Here is a 15,115-nt window from a genome sequence, read left to right as displayed (position 1 = left end):
GGGTTCCTCAGGGCTCAGTATTGTCCCCCATGTTATTTAGCATCTACATGGAACTGCTGGGAGAGATCATCCAGAGTTTTGGGGTTCGCTGCCATCTGTACACAGATGACACCCAGCTCTGTCAGCTGTGATGGACTGGATGACGACAAACAAATAGAAATTAAATCCTGACAAGACAGAAGTACTCCTGGTCAGTCATAAGACAGATCAGGGTATAGGGCTACAGCTTCTGTTAAATGGAGTAAAATCCCCCTGAAAACACAGTCCACAGCTTGGGGATCCTCCTGGACTCAGCTCTGACCCTGGAGGCCTGGTCTTAACCTATAAAGCCCTAGACAACTCGGGTCCAGTCTACTTAAAAGACCACATCTCCCTCTATGAACCCTGAGTCAACATGAGAGGCCCTTCTCTTGGTCCCATCACCGTTGCAAATATGGTTGGTGGGAACAAGGGAGAAGGTATTTTTGATTGTTGCTCCACAGCTCTACCACTCCCTGTTGAAAGACATCAGAGTGGCTCCCTCCTTACTAACTTTCAGGCACCAGATAAAAACTTTTCGCCAATGAAGAATAATACAAGATTGATAGGCACCATAATAACATTTGGGCTGTACCTATGTTGTACAATATTTTTATGGAGAAGTGGCAGTTGGATGGATAATGGGCTTTGGTTTATGTTTATTAGCTTTTAAGTATATCTAAAGTGTTGAATGTATTTTAATCTGTAACATGTTTAATTATGGTCTGCTTTATTATGTTTCAATTGTTATTTTTAAATTATGTCTACTTCTGTTATCCCAATGTACCTCGTATGCTTTATACCTTGTTGTCAGCTGCTTTGAATCCCCGATGGGGGAGAAAAGTGGGATATAAACAGTTAAATAAATAAATAAATAAATAATATGATCTGTGAGCACTGAAGAATTCAGTGTAACTGTGTCTTTAGATCCTCAGAGTCGTGTCTGTCTCAAGACAATGAGGAACCAAGAGGATGAGTGTTACATCAATGCAAATTACATCCGGGTGAGTCAAAAGATCATTTGACATGGTAATTCTGAAGATGACTATTGAATTGTGTCTTCTTGTTTATGGCTACAATTTCTTTTCCATGCTTTAGGGTTATGCTGGGCAAGAGAAGGCCTACATTGCTACACAAGGACCAATGCTAAATACGGTGAATGACTTCTGGACAATGGTGTGGCAGGAAGAGTCTCCTCTCATAGTCATGCTCACCAAACTCAAGGAAGAGAAAGAGGTACCTGGGGCATGAAGTCTATGTTTTCTTCACCTTAGAAAGAACCTGAATGAATTGCTGGCTGGTGGTGGTTTAGGGTGGGTAGGATTTATAAGGTATTTAAAGCTCTGATATTCTGATATCCAAAATATTCCCAAGATCTAAAATTGTTCACATGGGTGGCTGAGATAGTGACAATTTTGCTTTCTGATGTCTCTGTGAAATAAAATGTTGTTTTATGGACAAAGTTATTTAAAATATTGTATAAAATTACCTTCAGACAATAGATATAAGGTATATATGAAACAAATACGAATTTGCACATAAAGATAATCCAAAATCTTAAAAAATTCAAGATCCAAAACATTTCTGGTCCCAAGCAACTTAGGTAAGGGATGCTTATGACATCTTTCTAATATGTGCTTGGTTTGCAAATGTGCAAACAACACACAATATTCTAAGCATGGGAGTCTTAAAGCAGAGAGCAAAAATGCTAACCTCTCACCAGATACTGAAACAAAGCAACTGCTACACCCTACACAGTCACCCCTGGATGCTTTCAGTCCCTTTAAAACAGCTGCTAAAATTCTCCCCTTTTCTGGGTGCCTCTATATTGTAGAATTAATGCAGCTTTAACTGCCATTTGTGCCATCCATTTGAGGAGATATCTACAGTGTTCCCTCACTTATTGTGGGGGTTACGTTCCAGGACCACCAGCAATAAGGGAAAATCCATGAAGTAGGGACACCATATTTAGTAGTTGGGTGGCCTTTCTCTATTTTGCAAGCCCGTTTTGCACTGTAGTTGTTTTAGTTCGGTGAGGCAGGCATCAATTTGGCAGAGAAGGCTGTAAACCTGCAACTCCCGGGCCAGTGAAGCTTTCCCGGAAGAGGGGGCGGGGTAAGAGCGTATGTGGAAAGGCAGGCGCTGCCATGGCCTTGTCCTCTGTGAGTTGCTTTGTGTTGTTTAATTGGTTAGTTTGATAGATAGATCCCACTTTTGATTGGATAGCATTAAGGTCCAAGGCATTTTGACAGTGCCTTGGACCACAAAAAAAAATCTCCCGTGAAACAAGGTTTGGGATCACTTTAATTGTTCTTAACAAAATTATTGCCTGTATATGGGTATTGTTTACACCTACTTCCTAATGACCATTGCTTTGCACTACAATCCTATGTATGTTTATGCAGAAAGCAAAACACTAGTATTCATTGGAGATTGTTCCATGTGGATAGTGTGAACAGGATTGAAATTTATTTCTGGAAGGTTAGGAAGCTGGGGTGAATCCTGGCAATTCTGTAGCATATAAATGTATGGGGCAGTGAGTATAGATGACAATAACTCAGGTATCTCCTTAACTCCAAGATTCCTTTAAGCCTCTTTTCTTCTCCAAAGCAGCTTTAAAAAGAAAGTATCAGTGCTCCAGAGCTTCCTGCATGCCACAGCCTTATCCAGCTTGCTAGTTGCTCCACTGGCTCCTTCCTGCAATACACGTGCTACTTACGTACTGTGGCTTAGACTGCGGAGATGGGTTTTTGTCTGGAAGCTGGTGGGTGCATGGTTCTGCTTTTTTGTATTATTTCAGGCTTCTGATTCATGGGGGTCCTTGCCCTTTTGATTTCAGAAATGCATCTGTTACTGGCCTGATACAGAGGCGACATATGGGTCTTTCACCATCCGACTTCAAGGAGTCTGCAAGTATGATGAATACACTATCCGTAACTTTACCCTACAGGTAGGTCGGAAGGGCTGGGAACCGAAAAAATAACTCTAGCTGTTGGTTAAACATATGGGAAGATGGAGTGGGGGAAGAATTTTTTTTGGCAGAGACCTGGACACAATTTGATTTTTATGGAATTCCTTTACTTAGAGTGGCTGTCAAAAATAGCCCTTTTTAAGAAGCGAATAATGATTTTATGCAATTGCTTCAGTTATCTGATTAAATAAGAATTTTATTTGGTCTTATTAGTGATTGTTATTTTGCTGTTTTTATTGTATTGTATGTCAGTTGTTCTCTTTAGTTACTGTTTGTTCCTCTTTAGTTGCTGATATTGTTACTGTTGCTGTTGAAATAAAGGCAGGCTTTTAAAAAGAAAATAAATAAATAAATGAGATCTGCTCCAACTCTTTCATTTTCATTTGTTCCACTTCCAAAAGTCTATTTTATACTCACAATTTTGCTTTTTTCTTCTTTTTTAAAAAAGCTTTAAAATATTTCGACACTATTATGTAATCCTGATATCTCCCCCTATATTTGGAAGGTGCCATTGTAGCACTTGGAGAAATGAGTTTGTTTTTAGTAAATAGTAATGGGACCTGAAACAAAATGTGGCCATGTGAAGTGCTTCTTCACAATATTCCAGCCAGTCCCCTGTGCACTTATGGTACTATTTTTGTTCCCTTGCTTCTCCCCCCACCTCCCGACCCAGCAGCCAATTCATCCTTCTGTAGGCATTGAGCATGCTTAGCCTGCCGTGGGGCATTTGAAGGGAAGGACTTAGCATTTCCTCTAAAGATTTTCTCTTGCAAATCTCAGAGTCTCTTCCAATCTGCTAATGCTTCCCCCAGCTGTTGAAATACTGCTGTTTTTAACATATTCCAAATGGGAACGGAGATAGGATGGTGTCGGGTCCCCATGTTTCTCCCCAATGCCATTTGTGAAGCTGTGGACAACTCCTATAGTCTTTAAATACTCCAGGCAGGAAGAAAGGGAGATGGACAAAAGGACAACTGAAAGCCTTCAAGAGCAGTGATTATCTCATCACCTTTAAAAACTCTTAAGTAATGGTCCTTATGCTTGAACACTATAATCAGAGGGAATTAAGTTTACTATTTCATTATGTTCTCAGCTCAAAGACAAGTGTCGTGATGTGAAGCACATTGTCTTCTCATCATGGCCGGACCAAAAGACCCCAGAGTCAGCCAAGACACTTTTGCACTTGATTTGTGAGGTGGAGAAAATCCAGCAGGCCTCAGAGAACATGGGGCCTATTGTGGTGCATTGTAGGTGAGAATCTTTCTTTGATTGTGTTCCTGCATGGCAAGGGGTTGAACAGCCTCGTGGTTTCTTCCAACTTTCTGATTCCTGATATAATGTTGCAGTGTCTTTGTCCTGAAGAAAAACCTTTTCAGACTCATACTCCCAGATTCAAAATTCATATATCTGTTGATTTGGTAAAGCCCTGTTCCATCATAAAATCACTATGGTGCTAGCCTGGAGTTTCTAGTTCTTGCTCAAGCATCATCATCATTATCATCATCACCATTATCATCATCATGGTCTTTATTTATACCGCGCCTTTCTCTCCGTGGGGACTCAAGGTGGCTAACACTCCACATTAACCAAGTTTAAAAGGTGCAATACGAATTTAAAATACAATTAAATATCAGTGTGGTAAAAACAGAATGAAAATAAGTAATTACATACACTAAAATGGCCTTTAAAACTCCTATTCCCCCCAATTCTACCCGACCTCCCTAAAGCCTGCCCCTTCCCCAAATGTCTGTAGACATAAAAGATTCTTGACCTGCTTGTGAAAGGTCAGCAGGGATAGGGCCATCCTGGTCTCCCTTGGGAGGACGTTCTGCAGTCTGGGAGCAGCCACCAAAAAGGCCCTGTCCTGTGTAAGTGCACTTGAGTGGGTAGTAGGACCAAGAGAAGGCCCTCTCCACTAGATCGTAGATGTCTCCCAGCATAACATTTACTGTTTTCTCTGGTTTTAATGTAGATGTTCACAAATTGTATGTTTTAAGGCATTGAATTGTTGTTGATATGTGAGGCCGCTCTTAGTCCCCCTCAGGATTGGGAATGGTGGGGTATAAATATGGTAAATAAATAAATACTGTGTGACTTTGGCCCAATCACTGTATCTCCATTGTATTATGTATTATTTTCAACGACATAGCTGTATTCATCTGCAGTATTGTTATGCCTAGAGATCTTGTTGAACCTTAGAAACTAAGTGAAAAAAATAAGTTGGTAGAAAAAGTCTGTTTCCTCAGATGTGTGGAGCAAAGTGCTTAGGAGCAGACCTCTATAGGTAGACTGTATGTGCAAATAATAATAATGTCAATAATACACACTGACACACACTTTGGAAAGGTGCCAGTGTAGCACTTGGAGAAGTGAGTTTGCTATTAGTAATAGTAATGACGTATGTGCGTGGTCCAAGTTTTCACTCAGAATTTCTCTCAGCCTCAAAACATATATATTGCTCTGACATCTGAGATTATCTTGGTCTTCTATTCAGTGCAGGAATTGGCCGGACTGGCTGCTTTATTGCTGCACAGATTGGATGCCAGCAACTGAAGGACAAAGGAGAGGTAGACATTTTGGGGATAGTTTGTCAGCTCCGCATAGACAGGTTTGTACTAAGTGAGGAAATGTTTTCTGAGCCTTTTTATTGTATGTAGCAATTAAATTTGTTCCTCAAAAACAGGCTTCATTAACCTGATGACCTTCAGATATGTTGGACTGCAGCTCCTATACTATTGCTGGCTATATCAGTTGTGGGTGGTGGAGGATGTAGTCCAACACATTTTCTGGCTGATATGGTACAAATTTTTTCAAAAAATTAAAGCAATAACTAACAAGAAAAGTATATACACTACAATACGACCCCTTTATCCATGGTTTTATTTACCCATCGTACAAAAAATATCTCATTTTCCAGAAGTGTTCATGAGCCTCCAATGTTTGGGTCCTCCAGTATTATACTATGGTATGCTTCCAGTCCGTGTATAGTAAAAAAATACAGGATTTGCTATTATCTGTGGTTCAGATATTTACAGGGGTTTCTTGGAATATATTCTCCAGGATCATACTGTATCTGCCTTTAGAATTGTCCTGGGTTCTTGGGAAGGCTAGACTTCCTTGAAAGTTCACAAAAGTTGTTTAATAAAATTGTTAGCATTTTACTAATTTATTGCAAAGTTTTTGTCAAGAGTCAGACGCCAGTTAACAAACAAAACAGAGTTTATTCCAAAGATAAGCCAAAAATAACATAAACACAGAAAGTATCCTTGAAACACTTCACTTATCAGTGTTTCAAGAGTAGTTTAGACAAAAATAACTCAAAAACAAGCCACGCTATTTTCCCATGCTGGCATTCAATAAAAACTAAAGACGCTTCAATTCAGCTTTGGAGAAACAAATAGAGTTGACTGCAAGAAAATATGCAAAATAAACGAAGGCTTGAAACCTTCCAAAAGCTGCAGAGTATAACAGAAAGTGCAAAAGCCTCTTTTGGCTTCAAACCATTTCTGCAACAGACAGCCGGCTCTGCGGAGTTAAAGGGACAGTTCCCAAAAGAAAAACAGCAAACTGGCTTGAAAACAAACAAACTAGAAGAGCAGTAAACTGCTTCCACGGTGCAGATAAAGCCGAAGCTTCAAAGGGATGATGAATAGCCGTCGTCAGGAGAATCCAAGGTCAGGTCGGGAGGCAGCAGCAAATTCCGAAAGGCAAACCAGTATTCAGAAGCCGGGAGTAGTCGTCAGTCAGAGAGCGTAGACAGAAGCCAGGTCAAATTCAATCCAAAGCCCGAAGAGGGTGCAGTCATCCAAACCAGGTCCATGATAAGACACAGCGAGAGCCAAGCCAGATGGTATCAGCGGCTAGAAATAGTAATCAGAATGCAGTCCAAGGAAACCCACACAGTTCCATCCCTCTGCTGCAGAGCAGTCCCAGATAACTTACATCCGAATCACAGTCCAAGTCCAGTCTTCATGGAAACACAGAGATCCCAATGGCGCCTCAGCAACACCTTGCCACACGCAAAGTGCAATGGCCAAACATTCCCATTTTATTCCCCTTCCTCCTGGGTGACCAAACACTCACACCCAAACACCAGGTGTCCCAAATCTACTCAGAGTCCGAACTCCACACAGCTAGAACTCGTGGATCCGGAGTACCTAGCAATTCGTCGGAGTCCCAATCATCCTGCCCACACTTAGCCCCATGAACACTTAAAGAACCTTCCTCCCTTCTCCAAGCATCCCAAGTGGGATCAGCTCCTGCAGAAACCCCAAGTTCAGTAGTATCCATAGGCCCCAAATCCCCAGACATCTCCGGTGGCTGTGCCCATTCAGTGCCCACTTCCCCAGCCACCACCTGTTCTTCAGCATCCATTTCCCCAAACTCCCCACCTGAATCTTCCTCAGAAGATCCCCCATATAGCTCTCTAAGTCGCTTCCTGCGCAACTCCTCCAGTGAACCCTCAACACAAGGGTTTTTTCTTCCTCTTCGAACCCCATCACCATGAACCATAATCCCCGAAGGCACAGTCACAACACTTTTATCCTGTTCAAACTAGTCTATCAGCAAGCTCTTAGAGCTATTAGTAATGCAATCTAATTAAAATAATTAATATGATAACATGTCAAAAGTTACAGCATAAAAACATTAGAACCCATCATCAACAACTTTCAAAAGCTACAGAAAATGTCCTACTAAAATTCCTTCAAAACAAGAATGCGTTAACCAGCTTCCCTGAAACCCTTGCTCAGTGCTATTGATTTTCTTATACAGTTTGCTGGTGCATGGTATTATTTGGCATGTTCTATAGCATAATGCTGTTCATGCTGTGATAGCAATATATCTTGCTTTATAGAAGATATTTTATTTATTTATTTTATGGATATCCTGTCTTTCTTCTGGTGTGGGATCCAGGGCAACTTACAACAATTTAAAACAAAGTTCAACTAAAATTTTATATTGCAAATATTTTTTTAAAAAAAAATTGAACCATTCTATTAAAAGCACTTACAGATTGAGCATCCCTTATCCAGAATTTGGAAATCCAAAATACTTCAAAATTCAGAATTGTCCATAGGAGCAATTAAGATAGTGAGACCTTTGCTTTGTGATGGTTCAATGTAAGCAAAATTATTTAAAATATTGTACAAAGTGTGTATAAAGTGTATATAAACCTAAATGAATTTTCTGTTTACATGTGGGTCCCATCTTCAAGATATCTTATTACGTACAGATATGCAAATTAAAAAATCCAAAATCCAAAACCCCATTTGTTCTAAGCATTTTGGATAGGAAATACCCAACCTGTAGTTGAAACAATGAAATTCTCATTTAAAATGTAATTTTAAAACCCAAAGCACAGGGCAAACACACTTCTGTCGCATTATTTAAGAACCAAAGGCCTGCCTAAAGAAATACTTATTTGACTACCAGCAGAAAGGAAGCAGAGAGGAACCAACTGAATCTTTGTACCTTATGTAGAGCTCTACAGCCTGCGAACAGCCACCGAGAAGGTTCTCTCCTGTATTCTCACCTCTGATGGTGGTGAGATTGAGAGAAAGCACTTCTACAAAATCTTGAAAGCCCGGCAGGCTCATATAAGGAGATAGTTTTTTGCAGTGTCTAGATTAGGCATGAGCAAACTTTGTTTGCTGGTAGGCTGTTAGGAATTGTGGGAGTTGAAGTCCAAAACACCTGGAGGGCAAAGGTTTGCCCATGCCTGGTCTAGACCCAAGACATCCAGGGTTTCACAGTTAGAACCAGCATTTTGATTTCTGCATAGAAATGAACTGAGAGCTAGTAAAGTTATTTCAATACAGGCAGTCCCCCCAGGTTATGAACAAGAGGGGTTATGTAGGTTTGTTCTTAAGTTGCATTTGTTACCTTTCCTAGGGGTAGATTTATCTCACTGTTGTCTCACCCCTGTTTGTAATTATGAGTCATTTGTAAGTCAGATGTTTGTAACTCAGGGACTACCTGTAGTGGAGTTATTTGTTCTCTGTAACCATCCCTGGTTGCGGCCTTTTAAGCCCATTGTACACCCTCAAATAGAGTATATTGCATTAATCCACTTGGGATGTAGTCAAGGTATGTGTTATTGTAGTCAGATCTGACATCTCCAAGAATAAGCACACCTGGCACACTACTTTTAGTTATGCAAATGCATTGCTGGCCACCACCAATACGTGGATCTCACCTTAAATTTCTGTCTGGAAATACAACTCGGTTGTTACCCTGAGATTTCAGGACGAGTGCAATTCAATCCAGTACAGGTTGAATTCCTATTCCTCAATCTGCCTTACTATTGAACGGGAGCATTTCTGTCTTGTCTGGATTAAGTTTCCATTTGTTCACTTCAACAGACAGTAGTTTACTATAGCTTCCTTGGAGTTAGGTGGGAAAGGAGAGGTAGAGTTGGGTGTTGTCAGCACATTAAATCTCAAAACTGCAGATAATCTTTCTCATTATTTGGCCACCGTAGCCCATGTTTCCAAATGAACTACTGGAGTACATTCTGTGTAGGGCACAGAGGCTACATGTACAGATGAGGAATGCTCATGTTAATAGGAGCAAAAAGGAGTAAGCATAGCATGCCTTTTCTGAAAGTAGTGAAGAATCAGGGTCAGTTCACAGTACATTAGTATACAAAGCCCTAAACAACTCAGAAGACTTGTAAGAGTTGCATCCTCCATTATTGACACATCTTCACTTTCAGATAAACTGGGAAGGCTTTGCTTGTATATGTAGTGTGCCTCAAAAGGCAACAACATACAGCATGACTTTCTTGGTGGTGGCACCCATATTATGTAACTCAATTCTATTAGATAATCTGTTGTCACACACACTCTTGTTTTTTAGCCACTATATATATACTGTATATTGTACGCGCACACACTATTTGCACAAGCTTTCGTATGTTAGAAAGTGTTTGTTTTATCTTCTTTTTGTAGATACAGTAGAGTCTCACTTATCCAACACTCGCTTATCCAACGTTCTGGATTATCCAACCCATTTTTGTAGTTGATGTTTTCAATAAATCATGATATTTTGGTGCTAAATTTGTAAATACAGTAATTACTACATAGCATTACTGTGTATTGAACTACTTTTTCTGTCAAATTTGTTGTATAACATGATGTTTTGGTGCTTAATTTGTAAAATCATAACCTAATTTAATGTTTAATAGGCTTTTCCTTAATCTCTCCTTATTATCCAACATATTCGCTTATCCAACGTTCTGCTAGCCCGTTTACGTTGGATAAGCGAGACTCTACTGTATCAATGTATTATGACTTTAAATATGTGTAATTTGTTATTTTAACTATGTCCTTTTCTGTACTCCTGGAAGTTGGGAAAAGTGTATCATCATAATTGCTGAGTTGTTATAATTATTACTGGAAGGTGTCACATGCACATGAGTTGTTTGCAAATCTTGAGTGGCTCTCAATTTGCCATTTCAACATTGAGGAAACAGTATAATTTGGTATGATGTTGTGCAAAAATTATTGCTACTTTTAATGGGTATATGGCTAAATAAGTTTTCTTTGTATTACAGAGGTGGAATGATACAAACCAGTGAACAATACCAGTTCCTCCATCATACATTAGCAATGTATGCTTCACAGCTTCCTGAGATCACAGACTCTTGATGGTATATTTTTGTTTGCCTGCTACTCAACAATTGGCTTGATGGAACATTTTTTCTGAAATAACTATTTATATTTCAACCAAGTGATGTGTACACATGAAGAATTATTGAGTTACTGGGTAAATGTGCTTAGATTGCAACACCCCCCTCCCCCGAAAGCAATTTAAGTCTTGGTATGTTTGCTTTCTTAATCTGTGTAAAACCAAATCTTCCTTTCAGATTAATTAAAAATAGTTTGTTCCAGACATATGGCTGATAACTGAATTCACTAACCCAAATCTATTAAAATGATCCTAGTAGATCAAGCTTGCTATAATTGTACAAATAAAAGAGGTCAGGTTTCATCATAATGGAAAGCTAGCCGCATAGGTATAAGGTTAGTCTCATACAACTCTTTTTGACTGAGCCATACTTCAGGGTTTATTGAGACAATGTTATAAGAAAAGACATAAGATGAATCAAGTTTCTACATCTGCCTAGTCCCAGACGTACAGTTATCATGTAGATTATCCTATTCATGTGTGAACATCAACACACAGTAGTCTTGTTTAGCATCTTAATGTTGTTGGCATCTTAATGTTATTCTTCAACTGGAACAGTACAAATTATGTGTTGAAACATCACAAGGCAAACATTGAAAATTGATACAAGTGATCTAATGTAATGCTTCCAGTTTAAAAGTGGATTCAGTGAAGGATGAGTCTTGCCACAACAGAAAGGAAAGGAGAAAGTTAAACCAATACACTCATATCCACAGGGGATATGTTCCAGTATGCCAGCCATCTCACGTTTCCCCACTTTCCTCTGCTTTTGCATGTTGCCTTCTATCAGGAGTTGGGGGAACACCTGAACTTTGAAAACGGACTCCAGAGATTATCTTTGCATGCTGGGAAGACCTTTGAGGGACTCCATTACACCAGTGGGAGAAGAGTTAGAAAACATGGGAAATTTAATGTGGGATAAGGTCCCTAAAGTGTTTCTAAGGGCTCATTCACCCAAGCAAAATTAGGCAGGGTGGGGTGAAGTCCAAATTACATATGGGATCTGTTCATCCTAATGCATTGTCCTGCATTTGGGATGCTTCAGAGCTTCCTGAAGCTCCCAAGCTTACCTGTATTTTGTGGTGGCATGAACAGTTGAGCCACTCCCCATGTCTATTCACATGGCTATTCTGCTTTCCCTAGTCTCAGGCAACCAGGGGATAGGGGGTGACATTCACCTTCCCCCATCATCCTCAGCTTAGTGGTGACCATGGGGCATGAAACTGGTGGTGGTCATTGCTTGTCATATCCACTGATGCTAGCCAGTGACAGAGTAATTCGTGAAGGGCAAAGAATGAAGTGATTTTTCCTTTCCCCACTCCTTTGTCTTGTATCTCTCTGACCAATGACAGGGGATGCAATGAGCGATGACTACCACCAGTTTTGTATACAGTAGTCAAGGATAACAGGGAAAGTAAAGGTGGAAGTCCAGAGGCACTGAACTGATTTTAGCAGTGCTGGAACATGTAGACTCCATCCAGTTGCCAGGGCAGCTCAGTGCCATGCAGTGCAGCCATCTGCTAGCTGCCAGGCTGGCTCAGCAGCTGGCTGTGCAGACACTGGCAGTGCTGGTCCAGAGTATCCCACTCCAGATCAGCGTTAACATATGAGACCCATGTAGATGGGCCCTATGAGAGGGAAGGGAAATCAATGAATCCCTGTTCTCCAGTGAATTCCCAGTAAGAGCCCTGCAACTGCAGAATCTATATTATCAGTTCCACTTACCCACTTCCGAATGAAAGGTTTCTCTAGGAATTTGCTAGGTCCCCTAGGGGATTTTATGGTATGTTTCCTTCAGAAGTTACTAGACTAGGGAGTTGTTTTGGGGGACCTAGCAAATTCCTAGATTCTTCCAATACAACTCTATAGTATGCTAGGATTGGAAATCAGGTATTTGGTTGTAGTCACAACTTCAGTTATCTGTGGTCTGAGCGAGAATATATGCCTCATGGATATGAGGGTCCTACTGTGTATCTCTTTAAGTTACTTCACCAGTCTTGTTAAACAATTATTCATCATAAATATAACTTCATGGCATATATAAAACAAAACATCTGTATGGTCTGTAAGTAAGTATCAAAGTATGGTATTGATAATATATTTCAATTAGTGTTACAGAACACTAAAGTGTTACAAAAGTGCTGCATTAGCAGCACAAAACTGCAGAGAATTAAGCAGTTTGAAATTTAGAGCTCTGGTAACTTTCCTGAGCTTTGCTCTCCGACTACAGAAATATAATTGCGGCCACACTCCAATTCCCACTGCATTTAACCTTTGCCCTCGAAAATAAAGAGATTTAACTTGTTTCTATCTTGTTTTAATGATTTTAAGAAACAGTTACAGCGGAGCTTCGCTGATGCTTCACAGAGCATTTCAGAAGTAAAAATAGCCAGTATTACAGAAATTACTATGTATCACTGAATCCTGTCATTCCTCATTAGCTGCTCTCATATATGTTAGCAAATGTTCCTGCTGGTGCAGTCAATGCAAGGGAGAAGAGAAAACAGTCTCATCCTGCTTTTCCACTACTCATTTTTCCTGGCAAAAAGAAAGCTAATTGAGAAAGCTGATTATTTTCAGGTATTTGTGATTGAAAGAGAAACTCAGAAGACATAATACAACTAGTTGTCCCTAAAGTTTAAATCTATAATACTAGTGAAGATCTGAAAATCCCTGCTCTCCTTCCAAGGCTTCTTCGTGCTGGAGATTGGTATCAAATAACCCAAACTTTTTCACATCTGGTTGACAGATATACATATTGTAGGTGGGACTTGTGTGTATAGAGTTTACAAATAACCCACACTCCCCACATGAAACGTATCAGACCCTTCTGGTAATGATCCTAAAGAACAAGTATGGAAGTTTCTTGGGGGATTATAGATAAGTGCCATTTGCAGATCAGAACATGCCTCTTTGCTCTTTCAGTAAGCCCCAATGGATTTTACAATATCAATTTACTGCATAAGATTCTGAAAATAGAAGATCTTCTATTTACGTGCATTTTTAAAAGCTAAAAATAAGTTGTACTATTTACAATTGGCTTTGCTGAAAACAAGAATAACTCTTTCAAATGCAATGTAGAGGTTATTTACATGTTTTTTCTATACTCCTGCTTTGCCCTCATTTTAGGCTATGTTGGGGAATACACGAGCTTTCTTGACACTTTTCAGGGCAGTTTCAGGGCAGTCTGGACAGTTGGATCAAGTCCAATTCTACCCAATTCCCTGTTCAGATAGACATTGTTGGCATCAACCCTTCCCTTCAGTGATCATGACCAGCTAGATGTGGCAGCAACACAGAGGACAGCTCTGTGTGGCAGATGCACTCCTGGTTTGTCTGGACAATGGGCCCAGATTCCACATACAGTAGAGTCTCACTTATCCAACATAAATGGGCCGGCAGAACGTTGGATAAGTGAATATGTTGGATAATAAGGAGGGATTAAGGAAAAGCCTATTAAACACCAAATTAGGTTATGATTTTACAAATTAAGCACCAAAATATCATGTTATACAACAAATTTGACAGAAAAAGTAGTTCAATACAGAGTAATGCTATGTTGCAATTACTGTATTTACGAATTTAGCACCAAAATATCACGATGTTTTGAAAACATTGACTACAAAAATGCATTGGATAATCCAGAACGTTGGATAAATGAGTGTTGGATAAGTGAGACTCTACTGTACATACATGCGCTGGATCTAGGGCTATTCTGGGCCAGATATACATCGGGCTATTCTACCTGGTGTAGATGAATTCTTAGGCTCACCAGATATGTTCCTTGCTGTGGCTTCCTGACTGAACATCGTGATTTTGCATAGTTTCATGGCATTTCTGGCAGCTAGCAAGAAGAACTAAATGCCTTTGCACTAAGCTCCTGCAGTTTCCAAAGGCTATAACTCAGTGATCAACCACACACCTGACCTGTAAAAAATCTTAAGTTTGCTCCCCAGCATTACTTAAAAAGATTTTAGATGAAAAGGAATGAGTTCTGTCTGAGTTCAGGGAGTTAGAGTGACAACCACAATTAAGTAGCACTAGATTACATAGACTAATAGACTTAATATGTACATTGCCCTCCTGTGTTCATATTTCTTCTGTAATCTCCTGGACTGCTTGTAATCAGGCATGATTTCTCTATTTCACATTAAGATCCTTTCTCTCTTTCTCTGAGTATATGGGCCTTTAAATTGCTGCTAGATTGTGTTGTCGAAGGCTTTCATGGCTGGAATCACAGGGATGTTGTGTGTTTTCCGAGCTATATGGCCATTTTCCAGAAGTATTCTGGAATACTTCTGGAACATGGCCATACAGCCCGGAAAACACACAACAACGCTGCTAGACTTATAGTAACCATGGATTTCATAAGGTTTTCTTAGGCAAGCAATACTTCGAAATATACCCTACAGCTCCTGGTATTCGTTAGTGATTTCC

At 39.9% G+C, this 15,115-nt stretch overlaps 1 protein-coding gene across 3 annotated transcripts in view; it reads left to right on the top strand.

Moving 5' to 3' along the window:
- Positions 1-12,984, top strand: part of ptpn7 (protein tyrosine phosphatase non-receptor type 7) — a 28,879-nt gene extending 15,895 nt beyond the window's left edge. For 2 of the 3 annotated variants that reach the window (XM_003220575.4, XM_008109911.3), the window contains 6 exons: positions 946-1,022; positions 1,117-1,254; positions 2,858-2,968; positions 4,083-4,240; positions 5,484-5,597; positions 10,545-12,984. In XM_003220575.4, coding sequence (XP_003220623.1) covers positions 946-1,022; positions 1,117-1,254; positions 2,858-2,968; positions 4,083-4,240; positions 5,484-5,597; positions 10,545-10,638 — 692 coding nt within the window. In that variant the 3' untranslated portion in view covers positions 10,639-12,984. The remainder of the gene's footprint in view (positions 1-945; positions 1,023-1,116; positions 1,255-2,857; positions 2,969-4,082; positions 4,241-5,483; positions 5,598-10,544) is intronic. The other variant, XM_008109910.3, reaches the window with a different exon arrangement.
- Positions 12,985-15,115: the final 2,131 nt, after the last annotated feature.

This window comes from Anolis carolinensis, chromosome 4, assembly GCF_035594765.1.
Source record: "Anolis carolinensis isolate JA03-04 chromosome 4, rAnoCar3.1.pri, whole genome shotgun sequence".
In the NCBI taxonomy this organism is placed as follows: Eukaryota; Metazoa; Chordata; class Lepidosauria; order Squamata; family Dactyloidae; genus Anolis; species Anolis carolinensis.
This window is presented reverse-complemented; position numbering and strand designations above follow the sequence as displayed.